General features: G+C 38.4%; 1 protein-coding gene across 1 annotated transcript; it reads left to right on the top strand.

Annotated features, from left to right (window-relative positions):
* The first annotated feature begins 594 nt into the window (after positions 1-594).
* On the top strand, positions 595-12,910 carry LOC145785380 (uncharacterized). Its single transcript, XM_082597036.1, has 6 exons — positions 595-1,307; positions 2,046-2,192; positions 6,008-6,154; positions 7,075-7,181; positions 9,065-9,226; positions 11,458-12,910. Exons 1-6 carry the CDS (start codon positions 618-620, stop codon positions 11,525-11,527), a joined length of 1,323 nt encoding a protein of 440 aa, XP_082453162.1. The 5' UTR covers positions 595-617; the 3' UTR covers positions 11,528-12,910.
* The last annotated feature ends 8,224 nt before the right edge of the window (positions 12,911-21,134 follow it).

The following is a 21,134-nucleotide window of genomic DNA, read 5'->3' on the forward strand; positions in this document are numbered from 1 at the left end:
AAAAAATGTTTGAAATAATGCTCCGCCATCTGCAAAACGCCTGCAGCAGGTGCCAGGGCTGGTTTTGTTGGCTCTTTCTTTCCACAAAGATAAGAGTTAAACTGACTGGTAAAGCGGCGGTCGATTACTCAAGTGGCAAGAATACGGTGCGATACTGATGAGCCCAGCCTCATGGGCGAAACACGTGTCTATCGCTGTCTATTCGATGCTACAATCGGCTGCCAAAATAACTTAAACGTTTAATTGGAGGTCTCAATGGCTGGCGTGGAAGCTACACCGTTCTGGTTAGCGAAGCGTCACTGCAGCTCGCTGTGCTAGTGAGTAATCAGCCTTGTGCTGATAGCCGGGAAGAACGCCTTTCTTCACATTGACCTACCCCTGGCACCTGCTGGTTTTGTTGGCTCTTTCTTTCCACAAAGATAAGAGTTAAACTGACTGGTAAAGCGGCGGTCGATTACTCAAGTGGCAAGAATACGATGCGATACTGATGAGCCCAGCCTCATGGGCGAAACACGTGTCTATCGCTGTCTATTCGATGCTACAATCGGCTGCCAAAATAACTTAAATCTTTTTTTTCTGTTATGCAGATTTAGAAATTATAATCTATAAACAAAACAATGGATGATTTTATGGGAACATTTTTTGATCTTGGATCACCTTCAACATCATATCCTATAAGTTCAGTTTCACTACAGTCAAATGGAGATGAATCAAACTCGTCAGTATCCTTCCAGAATGGAACAAATGGAAGCCCCTTTTTTGAAGACCAGATGGCAGATTTAGATGCCATGATGGAAGCCCCGTCAATTCCTGATCTAATTGTCCCTTCTAGCGTTCAAAGTCAAGACATGAACTCCGTTTTAGATAACCCTGGCAGTATTCACATTAAACACGAAGTAACTGATTTTTCAACTCTTGATTTTATGATGGAACAATCAAGCACATCATTGGTGCAACAATCTGTTGAAGTTTCATCAGCACAATCTAACACTGTGACATGTGTGAAACAAGAAAAATTTAGTAAAACACCAATGATGCCTATTTTGTCAAAATGTCCCCAAAAATCTACTTTAGTACAAGTGACACTGCCGTCATCAAGCAGCCATAGCAAAAACTTAGCAACTTCTAAGCTGAAATCATTGATTCCAGTCACTGTTCATTCTGCTTCTGGTCTAAAACATACATTTATTCACACAACTTTACCAATATCTGGGCCATTAGCTAAATTAATTCCAATTAGTAATCATTCAGTCGTATCAGCATCTGCATTACCTGTGGTGAAGATAGAGCCAAAGTCAGAAGAGAGGGTAGGTATTTTTAATATTTACTGCAATTTGTAACCATAGTGTTACTATTAAAATAATTAAAAATTGTTTTATTGATGGATTTTCATTTGAATATTTATATTGTTAGAGTAAGGGTCTACTATATCTTTTTGTTAAACAACGCAAATGTTAACCTATAAGACAAGTGCTATTAGAGAGTAGCCAATTCAATTCTGTATCATTCAATGGGTGAAAGATAATAAAGTTATTAATTTTATTGCTCATGGTGTGTGGCTGAGCCGAATACTCTTTGTTTGTACATGGCCAAATAGAAACGACTGACTCCTTTGCGAAGATTATTATGGCTATCCACATTTGTAGAACAGTGGTTACCAAAGTTGGGATATTCCAATGAGTTGCAGAGGAGCTCTTGACAGTATTTTGCCTTAAATATTCTCTGATATTCAACAGAGATTAATTTTTCAAATTAGTAAAACTAAACCTATGATATGTGGCTAGCACATACATGTTTTTGACATTGGTTTATGAAGCTGCACAATTGCTCATGAGGAAGAGGCTTTGTTTAATTTTGTTTCTAATATTTTTTGGTGTTCAACAGGTTAAGGGTGATAAATAAACATTATTTTGACATATATATAATATATATACTTTAAACTTTTATGCAGTCATAAGAAGAGTTTATTATAATTATATCATACAGCTTTATGAGGACTTTCTTATTGTACAACTGTTTTACACAAATGTTTATTTCCACTGTAGGGAACTCCAAAGATTAGCTTGACCGATCCCTCCCATCTTTCTATAGCCGTATGTAATGTTGTTGCTTCATTTCGAGTGAGATGTCATCTAAACTTAAGGAGAATTGCTCTTGAAAGCATGGATGTCATATATAAAAAAGAAACACAGGTAACAAGCCTTATACATAACAGCTCTACTCTTACTTGCTGATCAGAGCATAACTATTAACATTTGTTTTTGGAATTTAATGCTTTTGGGTGCAGACTACAGGTCAGTAATGTTGAACTAACAAGCAGTACAACATTTTTAGTGCTTTTTGCTTTACCTTTGTGTTTTAATCAATCAATCAATCAATTTTAAAGATCCCTGATTTGTGACAACTTTAAGTCGAAATTTAGCTTCATAAAATTTCCTATACGCTGACAAAAAACGAGACCAAAGTTGAGCACCAATAATCACTTCTCCACTGTACAGTGTACACACAATTCCGCATATAGAAGTCCCCACACATTAAGCCCACCTTGGAACCGCACGATTTTGGGTTTATTAAACGGGTGGGCTTATTATACCATGGACGAATTTCTGCTACTCCAATATGTATAATTGGCTACGGTCGAAAGTTGCTAAATCTGTTAATAACTGCACACAATGATCGTGTTTTTCCTGTTACATGCCATACATTTTTGCGGCATGTCAAAAATTGTATTTTTTATGAGTTGTGTCAGTAACGGGCAGTGGCGCGGGAACTATTTTTCTCTAGGGGGGGCTGAAGCTGCCATTAGTGTTGTGGGCTTCTGGGGGGCTTCGCCCCCCAGACCCCCCTTATGTAGGAGAACGTTTAAAACTGCTAGCAAATTTTTTATAGGTCCCTCCTGTGTGTAAAACGACGCCAAAACACACACATTGTAAGTTGTAAGAAACGAAGAACGGCAACAACAAAGCAGCTGTTCAGGAAATTAAAAAGAAAACGAACAAATTAGAAAGTGATGTGAAAACGACAGTTTGTGGAAATGAGTTCTCACACTCTTCCGAAGATTGCTTTTCGCTCAGGTTTTTCTCTATATAAACTGTGTCATGTGCTTTTTGACATTGACAGTGTTCAAAATGTTTTGGTGGACATACATCAACGCAAGATGAGTAAGTCTGTATTGTGTCATTGAGCTTCTCAACCACGTTTTCAGGCGTCTTAGAGCAGAAAAAGAACTTTCTAATGATGCAGCTGAAACCGGGAGACAAAGGCAGAGCTCCACGAATTTTCACGTTTCTTTGAAAAAATAAGTGTTGAAGGGTTTAGTTGCGATAGTATCTCAGCAACCTTTTGAACGGAGTTTGCGGTTTTTCCACTTACACAGCATCGCTGAGCAAGGTAATTTCCGTTTTACGCGATCTTTTCTGATCGCATCCGGTAAGCTGATCTCAGTATCAGATCCTTCCTCACCGTTTGCACAGCTCAGAAGGGCCTTTTCTCTGGTGGCTGCTGTAAGCAGATCCACCTGGTCGAATCTTCGATCAAGCTGAGCTTGAACAACTCAAGGGCTTTGATGTATTGCCGTTTCCACCCTCCTTCTCCCGCAGACGACAAAGCATCCGATTCCTCTGTGTTTCAAAATTTTGCTGGAGTTTTGCTCACTCGGAGATCCTTTGGCGTCTTTAGGTTATTGGCAGACGCTGGGACGTTCGCTGCTTCCACAAGCTTGGAAACGGATTAATCTTTTCTGAGATTTTTGATCCGTTCGCGGAAACTGGTGATGGATCCAAAGCTGAAGAAGCGGAGATCTTCTTGTTTTGGAGCTGTCTAGCGACGGCTTCTGCAGGCTGAAAAGCTTCACCTCTGCAGGTAATCGCAAAATAAAACCGCATCGTGTGTGCTTATTTTACCAAGCTGAATAGGCTATCTTTGCACGTGCGTCTCCTTCCATTGCACTATCTTCTGTCATGTCGGTCAGACATTGCAACAGGGTAAGGTAGCCTATAGCACTTAACAACACGAACGAGGGCAGAAGCACGAACGCACCAACGAGTAGGACACAAACCCAGGAAATTGCAGGCAACTTCATCGGAACCAAAAACGACATGAATAAAGATTTACGTTTAGACGATTCACGAATTACAACTGCCTTGAACGAAGTTTAAGGCATCGGCAATAAGCCTCACCTCCTTTACAACGTCTTGCAAAATCAAATCGAGAGCATGAATACTGCAGTGAATGGAAAACGATCCAAGGCATAGGCTAATGCTTTAAGTTTGGCCCGCACTTCGTTATAACAACCAGATCTCTTGCTGTTCTATGCTGTAAGTGTAAAGTGAATATTGCAGAATGATGTCCAATAAACGATGGAACGCCGTGTTAGTAGGGAGGGTGGCTGGAACCGCTACTGCAAGGTATAGTTCCCTGTGATTGAAGACTCTTTATTTCGAATGATGAGCGCGATCACACGTAATAGGAACTCGATCGATTCATCATAGCAATTATTACTCGAATAATTTTCTGAAAATATGTTATGTACCTTAAATTATCAGAATTTTCTAGGGCGGGCTGAAGCAATTATCCAAAATTCCAGGGGGGGCTGAATTAGCTCCAGGGGGGGCTGAAGCCCCTTGAGCACCCCTACTTCCCGCACCCTTGGTAACGGGCCATGTTTCATACAACCCAATAATCACAGAATATTAACAACTGAGTTACCAACATAATAAAGCATGAAATTGTTGAAACCAAGATGAAAAATATAAAACAATGACTCCTTTTTACACAATTTCAAGCCTGGTTTTTTTTTTTTGCTGAGACTTTTTGGTCATTTGTCTGAAATGACCTGAAAAAATTCGGTCATTTTTTATTTATTTCAGTCATTTTTTCTGATGACAATATTTCCTTTCAAGTAGCTGATACAAACCAAAATTTGCACTTCCTCACTGGGTCTGCTACTATTCGGTGAGTTCCTAACCTCTAACCCCAAACTCCTAACCCTAAAACGGCAATGATAATTAGGCTACGGTACGCAATAATTAAAAAAAAAATAGAAAAAATTCCCGGTTAAGGGATCGGACTCACCGAAACGGGCCATTCCATCCTCACTAGCTACAACATTAAGTTTCGCTGAGAAACGTTGTTTTTTTCGGACATTTTGACCGAATTGACTATATTTTTTCGGACATTTGGACCGAATTGACTATATTTTTTTTGGACTATTTGATAAAAAGTCGGTAAATGACCGAAAAAAAAACAGTTTCAAGCAAATATAATCTAAAATTAGACATATTAACCAGGGTTTGGACTTATTAAGCAGTGTTTTTTATTACAGGAATGAATAAGAGTATTTCCGGATTGAACCAAATTGGGTTTGATAAGCTGTGGGCTTTTAATAAGCCGGGGCTACTGTATTAGTAAATGAAAGTGATTTATGTTTTGGTTAAAAATCAGCAATCTCAGTGGGTAACCAACAAACTATGGCCAATGTGAGATACGTGATCCAAGCTGCTTTTGCTTGTAATTTCAATCAAGTCAATCACACGATACTGTTTTAAAATATTAGAAACTTTGCCATCATCATATGAAAAGAATACCTCATGTTTACTAAACAGCTGTTGATAAACCAAAGTGGGCTGTTTTGCAAAGGCGCATGCATGTCCTAAACCAAACTTACGCATTAAATACTTAAAAACCCAGTTATTTGAACATACTACACTGGCTTGCTTGCGACAAATCTTTCGCAAATATTTTATTTTGAAAAACCTCTGTGTCGTTAGTGTCTGTAGGATCATCCCGTGTCACCCCATATGATAGTATACTCCATAATTAGTCAATATTTTGATAAATCTCTAATTGTTTATTAGTTGTTATTTAACTGCATTAACTGTTTTGTTTCGGGTAGAAAGAGTTTGTTGAGATGCTTTGTCAATAACAACCAAATTTAGAGTTTACATTAATAACATTTTTTTAACTTCAGAAGATCAGGATTTCCTGACGAGTTTATTTGTTTCTACAGAAAGTTGTAATGAGACTTCGGCGTCCTAAATGTACTGCTTACATCTGGTCGTCTGGCAAGGTGGTTTGCACCGGTTGCAGTTCTGAAGAAAATGCCAAACGGGCAGCAAAGAAATATTCGAGAAGGCTCCGAAAAATCGGTTTTACGGTATTCATGAGTATTGAGTACAGTATATGAGATTCTGTAATCTGTAGTCGTATCCAGCTTGTCATTATCATGGAATGTTGACAGCTTTTTTATTTTTAACACGTCCAACTGAGGCACATGAACCAGTGAGGTTAGGTTACAATATGCATCGGTGACTTGAAGTTATGAGAACAAGCATAATTTTCATAACAATTTGGTCATGTACTTATGGCAACACTGCTGCTTTTCGTAATTTCAAGTCATCAGAATGTTGCGTGCTCCTTTTGGTTGGACATGTTTGTCGGCATTCCCTGTCGTTTCAAACTCTACGCATTGTTTTGCACAGGTAAAACAATAGTGGCTCTTACATAACAGTCACATTGAAACCCTTGTTTGCGAATGTACAGTTGTACTGTACACACATAGCAAACAAGAAGTTAACAAATCTATAATATAACGAAAATTCAAAGGCAACCTAGTTACTGAAACCGTGGTTAATCGAGTTGATGTTTCCGTTACGTAAAATCGCTTTTTATAAACCTTTATTATTGCTATTGCACCTACGTGTGGAACTGCAGAAGGCGACAGTTGTTTACAGCGGTCGCCAGTTAGTATTCTCGCATGTTGCTGATGTTATTTAACTCATCCGCCCCATCCACTGAGTTCAACTGACGCAGACAGCCCGCTGTCGGTCAACTGCTTCGCACAACCTTTTTAATAATGAGGACTTTTTTAGTGAGACGTTTTTAATTTTATAACTTTGGTTTCCGGCTATCAATCTCCTAATTTGTTCCAATGCTTTGGTGTGCAAACCTTTACTGTTAGCTTGTATTTTCGTTCTTTGCTATAAACGTTTAAGGTAGTTATTGTAAGCTCATACTGTCGGATGTCAGAGGTCTGTACTGTTAAACTCCATTAACAGTTTCATATTGTACATTCAGGTAAGATTTTCCGATTTCAAGGTTGTAAACGTCCTTGCGGTGACAAAAATGCCTTATGCGATTAACATTCGCGAGTTTTCTTGCACCCATCAAGGAAAATATTGCAGGTTAGTATTTGTTTGTTTATTGTTGCTTTTGACGCTAGCAACTTTGGAAACTGCTCTTCTGGATATGTGCCTCAGGAAAAGTCGTTACTCCTTGAGCCTTTGGTTCGTGAGTTTATCCTTGCACGGAATGGCCCGATTTGGTGCTGCTGATTAGTTGTTGTTCATTCGGAAACGACCGTTTCGATGCTAACGTTCTTTAAAATTGAAACCGCCTATGCAAATAATCCCATACAGTCCTACAATTTCTGTAATTAAACCGAAGCAACACCAAAACAGGACTTTCGGGGCAGTCCGCACGAAACGGTTATCTTCGAAACGCCGTCTCCGCATTGTCATGAGCTCATCCTTTACCACCTCATAATTGGCGATATTCACCGAATGATAAGACTACTAAATTCTATACGAAATATTCTTATTACGGTATGATACAAATTTGGTTTCCTCAATTTTGCGCATTCAAGCTGAAGATTTTTGTTGTGTTGATTTCGCTTCAAACACGATTCATTGAATCTTTATCCTCGAACTGGGGAAGCTTCTTTGAGAGCTTAATCCTGGCAGTTTCACATCCTTGTAGAGGCTTTGAACCACTAGCGCAGGCCCGATTACCGAGATGGATAGAATGAAATTTTCGATTGTTGAAGTGTTGTTGCCGGGAATTATTCCATCCATTAGGCGCCGCTGAACGGTCTGCTATTATTCGAAGAATCCGATTCTGAGACTGTTTTTTTTTGGGATATTTCTAAAATCTCACAACGGCATATGTTTACTTAAAGGAATTAGCTTGTAATGTGGTTAATTAACTAAAATCTCAGCAAAAAAAATTAACAGTCGTCAAACGGCGTTTCGTGATCAAACGGCATAACTACTGTAGTTAATCAAATGTAGTCTCAGCGAAAATGTTTCAACTAAAGTTGCTAGATATCGCTACAGCCTATACTCCCAGGATATCAGCTAATTTACCTTACTGAAACAATAACTTTCTCATTTGCATGGGTATGGGAAGGTAAACATAAAAACCGCTTACCCAAATGCTCCAAACAAACAGAAGCCGTCGCTCGATTTAAGAAATCACCAAATCGGTTTTCTCTGAAAAAGGTTGTCTTCGAATCGGCCTCTTAGAATCGGATTCTCCGAAACGGGTCATTCCGCCGTGGAATGAAGAGCAGTCCTTAGAATGCGTTGCTCAAGCGCATATCCCGAAAATCGAACTAGCGCCGATTGGTCTTGAAGCTTCTTTGTTTGCGAAGTCACGCGCTAATCATCTTGAGCTGTCGGAGCGGATTATACTTTTTGATTGTTCATTATTTGAAAAGCATTTGATAGTCTCACTGGGAACGCAGGAAACCATCTGTTTGAGTTTTGGTGAGGAAATTTTTCAACGTTTCCCAAACTGTACAGTGTACACGCAACAAAATGATTCAAACGCTGGTCAGTCTAATAAAAAAATAAGGAGCCAAAACTGTAGATACTAAACTCACGTTCAGCAAACTTTTCAAAACTTGATGTTTTCAACTTCAGGCTAACTGAAAATGAAAAACAATCTAGTTTTCGTAACGTTTCCTAAACATGGGTTTAGTAGATCTGTATTTTGGGCTCTTTCGTCTTTTGACTTGATAGTACGCGCGTTATTTCAGAAAATAGTCTCATGATATTTCTTCTTCTTTTTTTGTGTCAATTTGCTATTAAAAAACGCAATACATTTTATTTCGTATAACTGTTTGAATGAGAGAGTGCAGACTCGACGACCTCCTACGCCTTCAGGGCTACGGTCTTTCGCACTCATTGGATGCACATTGCACATAGTAAGTTTTTGTTTTATGTACGTTTCGCATCCAAACAAAAATAAAATATCCATCTATTCTGTTTATCTCAATTCTTTCCAGCTACGAGCCGGAGCTCCATCCTGGTGTGACGTTTCGTGATGCTGCCACAAAAGCAACGTTAAAAATATTCTCTACCGGCTCTGTAACGGTTACCGCTCGCACAGTGGCTCGGGCTACCGATGGTATCCGCAATCTTTTTCCCTTACTAAAGGAATATTACAAGTAAGTTTTACTGAGAAACCGACAACTAATGATAAAACGCCAGCACTGAGGGAAGGTCAACATTTTATTTTTTGCTTTTATTTATGTTTATGGATTCATAGTGTAGTTACTATTGTATTCATCAAATATTGTTTGCAGGAAAATTTTTTCTATGTTAGTTCTGTTGTGTTTAATAGATTTTATCAAGAAATGTCATTTTTGTAATGTAACGTTCTCAAAAAGGGATGTAGGTTTATGTGGAAGCTTTGCCGCTGAACAGGAAGAAACAACGACAATTTATGATGTTGTGATACTGATAATATCCTTTCACAATCAAAATGGAAAAACTCTGCTTGACTGTGTGGTAAAGTTCTTAATCTAAACTGCATTGTCAATACAAGCCGCTGAAATGGGCAACATTACGGGCGTTTGCAATAGCAATACTTCATGAAGCAAATAATGTGGCAGAAACAATGCTACAACTAGTGCTAGAAACGATAATTGTCCTGATGAACACCCAAACTTTTTCAGTATTCAGAAACAATGCTGTTGATCAAATATACTTTTTGATACCATGGCATTGTTAGAATGTAACTTGGCTTACAATGGACCTTTTTAATTTCGTTTCAAAAACACTTTCACAGTATTTAGTATTTACCCGTTTTGATTCTGTCCAACCGGGCTGGCAACGTCTTTTGCAAGGCGCATAGTCTTTTGTTTTCAATCATCACAGGAAACAGACAGTGTGGGAAAACTATTGACGCATGCGTGGTTGTCCGGCTTGAATACTTTCGTTGTTGAGAGCTGATTTTATATTGCAGTGCGACTCACACAGTAAAGGTCCCATACTCAGATACTGAGCTTTGGAGAATGAGAAGATAATGCGAGCCTTATCTTCTCGCTCCTCAAAGCTCAGTATCTGAGTATGGGACCTTTACCTTTACTCACACATTGGTACGCGTACCGGTGCTGGTACGCGCAGGCCCGGATTTAAGGGGGGGCAGAGGGGGCAGTTTTCCCCGGGCCCCCCGATTTTTGAAGTGCCCCCCTATTTGAAAAAAATGTGATTTTGTGCTATTTTTTTCCTTTTGGCCTTAAAGTTTCTGCAAAATGCTGTGCAGTACCGGACTGATGCTACTGTAGACGTAGAGATGGTTTTTGCACGGGAGCCCCCCGATCTAAAAGTGCTCCGAGGCCCCTATCATCTAAATCCGGCCCTGGGTACACGATGAATTTGAAAATAATTTAAGTATTGTCTTGTTTTGATTAACTTGTGTTTTTCACAACCTTCAAGTTGTTTTTATTTTTCGTCACAATTTCCGTACCAGTTCAAATAGCAAAGCGTGGTCGTATGGACATGTAGCCCACCCCACATTAAGAGACATTTTGATTCGTACAAAAGTGACCAGAGTATTGGCGGTAAAAAAAATTTTCAAGTTTTGTTTGACACGGAATGGCCCGTTTCGGTGAGTCCGATTCGGTGAGTCCGATCCCTTAACGGGGGATTTTTTTCAATTTTTTTTTTAAATTATCGGGTACCGTAGCCTAATTATCATTGCCGTTTTAGGGTTAGGGGTTTGGAGTTAGGGTTAGGGGTTTGGAGTTAGGGTTAGGGGTTAGAGGTTAGGAACTCACCGAATCAGACTCACCGAATCGGACTCACCGAATAGTAGCAGACCCTGTTTGACAGATGATATAAATTTTCGTGTTTAGCAACAGATAATGCTGGTGTGCCGAAATCGCGATATGACGTTTGTGAGGTTGTGCTCAGCAATGACTTTAGGAAACCTTTAGATCTAAAGAAACATTTACTGTATAAGGTCGTATATTCAAAACATAAAAAAAGTAAAACTAAGCCAAACAGTTTTTTTTGTAGGAAACCAAACAAATCAAAACTGCTCAAAAACAAATATGCAGGTATTCCCATAAGTTTAAAAGCTTTCCGTGACGCCTTTGAGCTAGTGCTAAGAATTAAAAAGGCTCGAAAATTACAAACCGTTGGTGTAATGTCAGTGAAAAAGTATTTGAGTTGCTCATCGTTGACTTGTAAAATCAAGGTTGGACTGGGATGGTTTCTGCGCGCGTCTTTTTCAAACCAATCTTAGTAAAAGTAATAGTCCAGTTTTAATTCGGTGATGTCCCTGTTACCGAAGGTGGTCCGATCCACACCCAAGTGTTGCAATCGCCTTCACACTACATGTATGATGTATTTCATGTATCATGGTAATGTCACATCGTTCTTGTTTTTTCAGATTTGATAAGCCAAATACAGATCTCAACTACGATGACGCTTTACCAAGCGATAACGAAGATTACAGCTGATGACATGTTGCAACAGGACCCTAGGCTTGTATTGTTCACAATTGAAGCTTGTGTGATGCCTGCTCCAAAAACATGCTTCAAAAAGAACTGGAGAATCTTTTTTTATATCGTAATAATCGCAAATTGAAAATTTTCCGCGTTTGTCTTTCGTTTAACAAACTTGTCTGCGAACTACCTTGCCTATAACTATTATCAAGATGGGGTAATATGCGATCAGCATGGCCTTTTCTGGTCCCCATCGTTCATTAAACGACAGTTTATCGAAAACGATTTTGTTCAAAATCTACCAAAACTAAGTGTAATTGAAGAGAAATCGACAGTTGTGGTAAGGCGAGAGTTTTACGGACTTTTCCTTGTACACTTTACGCGAAATGTCATGTCAATGTTCTTTCTCTTGAACTGTCGCAGTACTTGTGGTCTCACGCGATCTCTTGCGAAGGTACATAAATGAAACTTTTCTATGGATTGTTCTTCCCTAATTTCCTTACGATAATTGCTGCTCTATTGCTCTACAATTCTTTTGTTTAAAAGCTGAACAACACGCATCCAAGATGACGCATCGGTTCCTTATTTTTGTTTTGCAATGCTGACTCGCTTTGCTGCCTTCGTGTGATGTTTTGTGTTTTTACAAAACTAGAAAGAGCTTGTTTAGAGACAAAGAGGATTGATCTACAGTAGCCTATATTAGACTCCAAACCTACAACCTAGCTAGCGAAAATAGTTTTCTCATTGACTCGGCGTATGCAGACGATAAATCGCTAAAAGAAAAATTTGATTTGCAGTTAGATCATTCAGGACACATCATCTCGTTTTTTTTTTAATTCAATATAGCAACGATTGCTATTGTACGTGAGGTCCCTATCCAGAAGCACATCGTCATTTTTTAACCCTTCACACGATCTTAATCCTTTCACCCGGTTTATCTTGTTTGCTTGGAATGTTTCTGCTCTCATGGCTGTGAGTGCTCTTAGCCTCATCTGCTTTTGCTTGGTGGCCGACCTAATGTTGTAACAAATGTCACTGAAGTTTCGTTTCGCTGTAAACGAGATAAATTGACTGCCAGACGCACTCCAGCTAGCACATTATTTTTTTACATTCAAGATCTGCCGACGTTACGTCAGTGTGAAAAAGACTGATTTGCTTACTAGGATGCCGGTCTGCTGGTAAGACTCTTGAGCAGGGCCTCTGAGAGAAATTTTCACTAGGGGTAAGTTACGAAGAGTCATTCCGAGCCCCCTTCTCACTTCGGGCCCGCTTTATCTAGGGCAGTGTTTCTCAACCTTTTTTTGGCCCAACACTCCCTTTGTAAACTGGTGAAATTTTACCGCCCCCCAACAAAAACAAATTTATTACGAAAAGCAAATATATATTTGCGAGCATGAAAACAGTATAGGCCTACTGGTGGTACCGTAGTGCTTACGCCATAATGGAACTCGCCGGATTTTGTGATATAGGCTAGCTACCGGTACTGAAAAATTACTGAATTTAAATAGATAGCGTTTGTAAGCAAAACGGTTCGTCAATTAAATACGACGATGGTGTAAAAGAAATTGTTTGGCTATCGTGCAAGCATGTAGACTGTAGGGTGTCCGACGTTTTTTCGTAAACAGTTGTTCGTAAATTAATTCTTCGTAAAGCATTTCTTCGTGCATGCAATTGACCGTAATACTAATTGTTCGTAAACAGTTACAATTCTTTACGAACAATTAATTAGGGTAGCGTATATGCTAGAGATGTGACGTGCTGTACACGAGCAGACAGAGTGCAGAGTCCCTGATTCAGAATGGCAGCGAAAAAGGAAAGCCAAAACTTTTGTATGGTGGCCAGCTTTACAAATATTATAGTGCACTTAACGCACAAGGGCAAGAATCTACTGATTGGAAATTTGAGCATTTTCAAAGGAAATGTCTTGCACGAGTAACAACAGGAGCGCCGAAACAATTTTGACTGCGGGGGGGGGGCAGAATTATGAAAAAGGGCACTTTTGTTGCTGAAAGGCCAATTCTTTTTTAAACTTTTAAGAAAAGATGTAGCGATAATGCTCATCTATCAGCTCACTATCGAGTAATGATGCAAGTGTCCGGTATACAAAGAAGGACATCATGCTATGTTATAATGATGCAACCTACTGTGTTGCAGAATTTGTGCTGTAAATATTATTTTGAGCTTTTGATTATCGATTTCAAAAATATTTTCATTGTCGAATAACTCGAAAACTAGAGCCAATTCGAAGAAACAGTGCATTTTCGGGATCAGGGGCCTTGAAATACTTTAAAATGACTCTCACCTTTATTGGTGCCAAAATTTTGTTGTTGGCCTGTGTTATAATTAGGCTAAAAGCGAATAGCAGTTATATCGCAAAGTGTGCAGTAGCTTACATAACTTTAAAAGGGCACCATTGCCCCCCTGTCCCTCCATGAAGCCCCCGGCGCCCCTGGCCCTGAGTAACAACTAAAAAATTGTTCACAAACAATTGACCTATCACCTGTTTACGAACAATTCACTACACGAACAATTGATGTAGCCTACGGTATACGAAGAAATGATTTACGAAGAATTAATTTTACGAACAATTCACCTATAACCGACTGTAGAGTAGATTATCCAGACAATGATGTGACAAAATCGTTACGCTGGTTAGTAGATGGGTTAAACCAGAATGCTCCCTAATAATCAAAATGCTCCCCTTAAGCCGAGGTCATCATACCGCCCCCCTGTAAAATCAAAACGCTCCCCAGGGGGGGGCGGTACCGCACCCGTTGAGAACCACTGATCTAGGGTAAAACGCGTGATGTTTGCTTAGGCGTATAGCACACCATACACTTTACTGCAAAATTGGACTTATTTCTTTTAAATATAGCCTATAATTATTCCTGATGAGTATGACACTATGTGGTGTCGAAAACGTTGGATTTTGTATTTTTTTTCTTGTTTTTTTCTGTGTATTTAATAAAAAAATGTTAAATCCTTTTACGTTACTAAGTGCTGTAGCCTATGTAGGGGAAGGTGGTGTTAGTTGAGTCACCATTGTTTTCTGACTAACCAAGCATGACTTCGTGAAGATTAATTGCTAGAAACAATAAGCATTATGGGTAACTGTGTCCATCTTGCTTTAGCAGCCGTGCAAGTTATACAGTCAGCAAAATGCCATTTTTTGGACCAAAAAGTAAATATTTTTAGCTCAAAGTTGATTGGGATGCTGAAGCTATGCTAAGCGTAAGCGAAGATAGCGTCAAAGTTTCATATAGTTTATAGCTATCTTAAGCACCGTACATTTGTGTAAGACCGATAAAGCTTTACGTATAGATAATATATTCAATAATTGTCACGAGGAAGGATTGGGGTTGGTTGAGTCAATAGCTGCAGGGCTAGTTGAGGCAGTGACTCAACTAACCCTACCTCAAGTTGCAGGCTGCTGAAATCTTACTTCTGAATTTGAATTGCTAAACGTGCATTATTAAATCAGTTACTTGGACAAAATGAGCTATTATTTGATTAAAATTATCCATTAGGCCTACTTTTCTGTTTAGTTTTACACCCTCACACATCTCATTAATTACAGCCTTTGGACAGGGCTGTGTATGGCCCGTTTAAGGCCTACTACAACAGAGCATTGAGTTCCTGGCAAATAAATAATCCTGAAAAGGTTTGTAGTAGGCCTATATATGATGTGGCTGGCATTACAAACCAAGCTTATGAAAATGCTTTTTCCCACAAAAATATTGCTGCCGGTTTTGAGACAACAGGGATATATCCTGTGTACAGAGAAATTTTCACTGACATAGATTTTGCTCCATCAGAAATGACCAACCGACCTTTAGAGTTACGTGTTGGGATTCAAGCTGAAAACTGTTCTTCAGAAATCAATGAAAACACGGATCAGTTGTCCGCAACCTTCGAAACACCCAATATTAGTGCTGCACATCAAGCTTGTTCCAGCGTAACTTCTGCTCGGAATTCAGCTAGTTCAGAGACCACTTATGTGTCTCCAATGGAAATACTTCCAATTTTGTCGAATTTGGTTCGCGAAGCAATACAATGCGGCCCGCATGAAAAGTATTAGATTTCACGTCACTAATTTCGATAGAATGTGTGAAATTTGGGTCTAGGCGGTATGAAGACTTTTTTTTAGAGAAATGGCATTAAGTAGGGCGAAATCGAGAGAAATTAGGGCCTGGTTGCGGTAAAGACCTATTTCTATTTTCTTAGAGAAACGACATAAAGTAGGGTAAAATAACCGAGGAAAATTTGGGTCTGGTTGCAGTGAAGACTCTTTTTTCAGGGAAAGACTGTGGAAACGGGCGAATTTGGGGCCATGTAGCCCGCCTGGTATTGTTAATAATTTTTGTGGCCCACAGTACAAAGTAGGTTATTCCCCACTCCTGAATACAATAAACGTTCATTGATGGTATAGATCAGAGGTGCCAGATGGGGGCGGTGCCCAAGATAGACCCAAAAAGTTATGCATCTCATGAATGTCATTGCGCCTCAACTAACCCCACCCACTGACTCAACTAACCCTGCCTGCGGGGTTGGTTGAGTCAAACGGTGCTCTATGTTTGAGGTAATAAAAATGGCAATTAAACATGAGATAGCATTTTGATAAATGGATAGTAACAAGCATACTTCATTACCTTTGTTTCACATAGAGTTTCATAGGTGTATCTACAATAGGTAAAAAAATATAAGGAAAAATCTGAAACATGACTCAACTAACCCCACCTTCTATCTGGTACAACAAGTCAAGCTCTCTACCAAGGCTCAAACATAACATCTTGTTAAAACATAATCAAATTAATCATCTGACCAATAACCTTTCTTCATTAACTTTTGCATTCTCCACATGCCTAAAAGAGGTGAACGAAGCCACTTTTTCTGACTCCGGCTCCAACTCCGAAATTTATTTTGAAATGGAATAAGCGTGAAACTACTTTTTTCAAATAGTTTTTAAAGAACACAAAAAATCCCAAAAACACAAGGGCTTTTTGAAAAAGCCCGGGTTTTTCTCAACCTTGCTTTTGCTGCACTATGCCCTCCCCCCCGGACAGGAGAATAACTTACTTTTATGATTTAATTTAGGGTGCTTTTAACAGAGCATTTTTGCACGTAAAGCATTAAATCACCACTTTGGGCCTCTAATTTTTTTCCGGGCCCTTTTTCTGCATTAAGGGCCCCCCAAGGACTAAACGAATAACAACTTGTATGCTTGAATTCATAGCCACACGAGCCAGGGGGGCGGCTGCCCCCCTGTTGTTTCAAAACGTCGCGAATTCGGGCAAAATCTTATAATTATTAGGGCAAAAATTGTTGTATGACAAGCTACAAAATTGCATCAATTAAGAAAAACTATAAATTAATATCTTTTACCTATCAAACTAAGTACAGCCTCTTATTTGCATAAGAAATGTGCCGCAAAATTTTCATTTGGCACACCCGTATTGATGTATTGTATTGCATGGTGATCAAATTGTAGTACGAAATGCATTTAACCAACTGCATGATGCCAATTTGGGCAGCCACCAAGATATGTCTCTAATACTTTTGTGAAACTGCCCAAATCAAAATTTGCTATAACTTATAGCTAATTTTATTAATTTTCATAAATGCATCCCGTTTTGATGTATTGCACTGGGTTTTGTGGCCGTGCTAACTACTGATATATAGCCTACTACATAATTTTTCATTCAGGCACGTTGTAAACCTTTCAAGGTTTTGCCACCTTTTCCCGTTCGTTAACGTGTTGGTAGGTCTATATCGATTTTTGTAGTTAGTATCTTTTTCGTCCTGGACGCGTTAATGACGAAAAATAAAATGATTGGTGGTGATCAAACTGGAGTACGAAATGCATTTACCCAACTGCATCATCTTGATTTTGGCAACCACCAAAATATGTCTCTAAAACTTTTGTGAAACTGCCCAAATCAAAATGCAAAATTTGCTATAGGCCTATAGCTAATTTTATTAATTTTCATAAATGCATCGTGTTGATTTGGGCAGCTGAAAACATGAAATTATCTGATGAAACTGATTAGTCTGTTTATGCAACTTCCCAAATTAGCGTGAGGCAGTTTCCCAAAAATGAACAAATTCATTAATTTTTCACATTTACATAACTGTAGCCTATCGTTTAGATTTGGGCAACAAAAAATATGAAATTATCTGATCATAGTCTATTTGTAAAACTGCCCAAATTGGCATGATGCAGTTGCCTCGGCACCAAAATCTACAAAGTCTTTAATTTTTTTCATAATATATCCATCATCTTGATTTGGGCAACTGCAAAATATGAATTTATATAAATCTGGTGAATACTTTTATAAAACAATTCGGGTGGAGAGGTTGCAGTACTTTTTCAACCATAAACGGACATAGCTAAGCAACACCACAACTTTTAACAAAAAACGTTATACCTGTTAAATGTAATGTTAAGGTGTTGCTTACCTTTGTTTGGTTACCGTACTTTTATAAAACTACCCAAATTAAAATGATGCGGTTGCGCCCCAAAATAAAAAAAATATTTAGTTTGTTTATGCAACTGTGTCATGTTAATTTCACCAACAGTTAAAATGCTACTGCTGAAATATATAATCTCAAACCAATCATAATATATTCATTTATTTCAAAGCTTTCCAAACTCAAAACCTGCCATGCAAGCTGGCAAAATATTTGCTTTGCAAGATGTTCAAACTTTAACGACGAGTTGATTTTATTGCCTTTACCACAACAACCTTCTATTATCAGTGAAAAAGGCGTAGCAATCCAGAAGTTATAAGGCTTTCCAGCATATTTTCTTACCAGTTCCATATAAAAGAACCATATTTCGACTGCAGAAAAGAGTAATCTGACAATTTTGTTCTACGTTTATTTAACAATTAAAGGTTGAAACAATACAATTGTGTTGATAATAGCAAACTGCTGAACCGAAGCTCACAAACGTTACGTTATTTGGTGCCAGCGTAAGCATCCGGCATCTTTGGTTTGACAATAGCAGGGTTGCCAGGGAGTTGTACTTACAGTTAAAAAGCTGGCGTTGAATAAACAAATTTTACAAACATATATATGTATAATATAGAGTTTGCTTTTTTGTACCAAACAGGCAAGACACAACAATACCACAGGGTTGAGCATTACAATATATTTTACATATTTACAAATAGTTTAACAGTCAAACGTTTTCGGCTTAACTTAAGCCCTCAACAGGAATCTGAAAATATTTATAACATTGCAATAAATTTAAACTTCTTGAAGGTAACTAACTGACTATAAGCATCAAGACACACGCAGCGATTAAAAGCAACAGTGTGGAAAACAATCAGACGGAAAACAAATTACATTAGGAAAAGGCAACTGCTTAATTACAAAAGAATTTGCACCACGGGGTACGTGATAGGCTACATCTAGCGCTTCCTGAATTTTGTGTCAAATTGGGATTTGCCTTTGCGTAAAATTTTAAATGAGTCAGTAGAGAATTTTCGATCTGTACAAAAAGAACACTCCATGATATGGTCTTTGATGGCACTTTTCTTTAAGTTTCCAAAGTTCAGATGCTCCCGTAGGCTACTCCCGTGGTCAAATGTCTGGTGGACATTCCTATGTACGTCAATGCCGAAATCACACGGAGATGTAAAACTGTATAGGCCAACGACATTTGAACAGAGAGACGAAGGCGTCTGAGACTTTAGTTGAAAATACGAACTAATTTTAAATGTTTTGTAAATAGGAAAAACGTCCACATCAAATTTACTTTTCATAAACTGTCAGATTTTACGAGCAAACGTTTTAGATTCTTTTCCCACAAACGGAATGGACAACCAATGCTTCACGTTTAACTCATTTTCAGCCTTTTCTTTTTGGATGGAATTCTCGGAGATAAAGCGATTCAATATTTTCTCAAAGTACAATTTTGGATAACCATTATTATAGAACATTTGTTTTAATTTCTCTGTTTCAATATTAAAAAGAGCATCATTACTGCAAATCATTTTAGCCCGAGATAATAGGCACATGATCAAACCAGATTTCCATTTCAATGGGCACAATGTATCAAAATTCAAAAACAAACCAGTATGGGTTGGTTTGCGCCAAACACAAGTATCAAATCCAGTGGCATTAATTTTAATTTTTACGTCCAAAAACGGCAAGGTTTCACATGCTTTTTTGATCGTAAATTTGATGTTTTTATGTTGAGAGTTCAGCATCCATTATTCCAGTGTAACTACTGCACTGATGAGACCGGGAGGTCGAAACGGTGTGCACTGTCTGCAGTTATTGACGCTCTTGGTTTACGCCAATTGAGCACTTTACTGGAGGCACCTTGCTATGCATTGCGCAAAGCTCACTGCTTGCAGTTTGAGCACTTTGGCAAGGTTGGCAGTAGTACCATTTTTGGTTACTGACTAGGTACCACAAATGGGAAAATGTCACATGGAGATATATATATCTTCATGGCCATTATTCCAGTGTAACTACTGCACTGATGAGACCGGGAGGTCGAAACGGTGTGCACTGTCTGCAGTTATATATGTAATATGTATTGTTCTTAAAGCACAAAGTAACAGTTCAAATAGTAATACTGTGTTGTCTTAATTAATCTATTTTGGGGCTTCCCAAACTATATTTTCTCTTTAAAATATGGAAACATTACAGTCGTTTCACAGTGAGGCTAAAGACAATTGTGTTAACTGAGCTGTACTAACCATCAATATCATCATTAGGCTATCTAGTCATCAAAAGAGAAGCTTGACAGATCATGAGTTACACTAACCTCTGGATTCGATTGGTACACAATTATCATCAACACGGGGCAACATTCCGGTGATGTATTCAATTAAAAATTTACACCTTTTAACAGGTTCATATAGCTCTTGTTGCTCTTTGGGAATATGCTGAAGCATAAGTCGAAGTTGCTTTTGATGATAATGCAACGCAATGAAGAGTTTTTGCTGCTGAAAATAACTCAATCCCAAAAAATAATAAACCTCAAACATAACAGCAACATCAATGTTTGAAAAACGACACGCAATAAGAGATGGATTTAAATGTAGAATAGAATTTTCATAATCTTCAACTCAAAAATAACAACGACCTAGACCAAGATAGACACGAGCTATTTCTCTTTTTTGAGTTGGAAATGCTGAATAGTTCATATAATGCAGTGCCTGTTTGTAAGAGCTAACAGCAGTATCATATTGCTTTAAACTTTCCTGGCAAAAACCTAGATATGTAAACATACCACCCAGTACAATGCAGCGTTCGTCTGTGTCTAAATCCAAAATTTTTGTCTCTTCAATTGCATGTTCTATGTAAGTAATCGCATTTTGATGGTCACCCAATTCTGTCAAACAAATGGCTTTTGGGCTCAGTGTAGTAGCTTTTAGCTTTGGATTATTTATTGTGACATTTTCAAAAAACTCAGCAAGTTCCAATCCTTTCTGATAGTCTTTGTGTTTGGTGTACATGTCACAAACTGCAAATCGTATTTTTATATCATCATCAAATAGTTCTGGTTCATCTCTTTGTGCATAAATATTCCATTCATTAGCAATAACGTGAAACAGCTGTAAGTTCCACACAATCGCAAAACGAACAAAAATATCACAACCAAGTT

The sequence above is a fragment of the Aplidium turbinatum genome, chromosome 16 (assembly GCF_918807975.1).
Source record: "Aplidium turbinatum chromosome 16, kaAplTurb1.1, whole genome shotgun sequence".
NCBI lineage: Eukaryota > Metazoa > Chordata > Ascidiacea > Aplousobranchia > Polyclinidae > Aplidium > Aplidium turbinatum.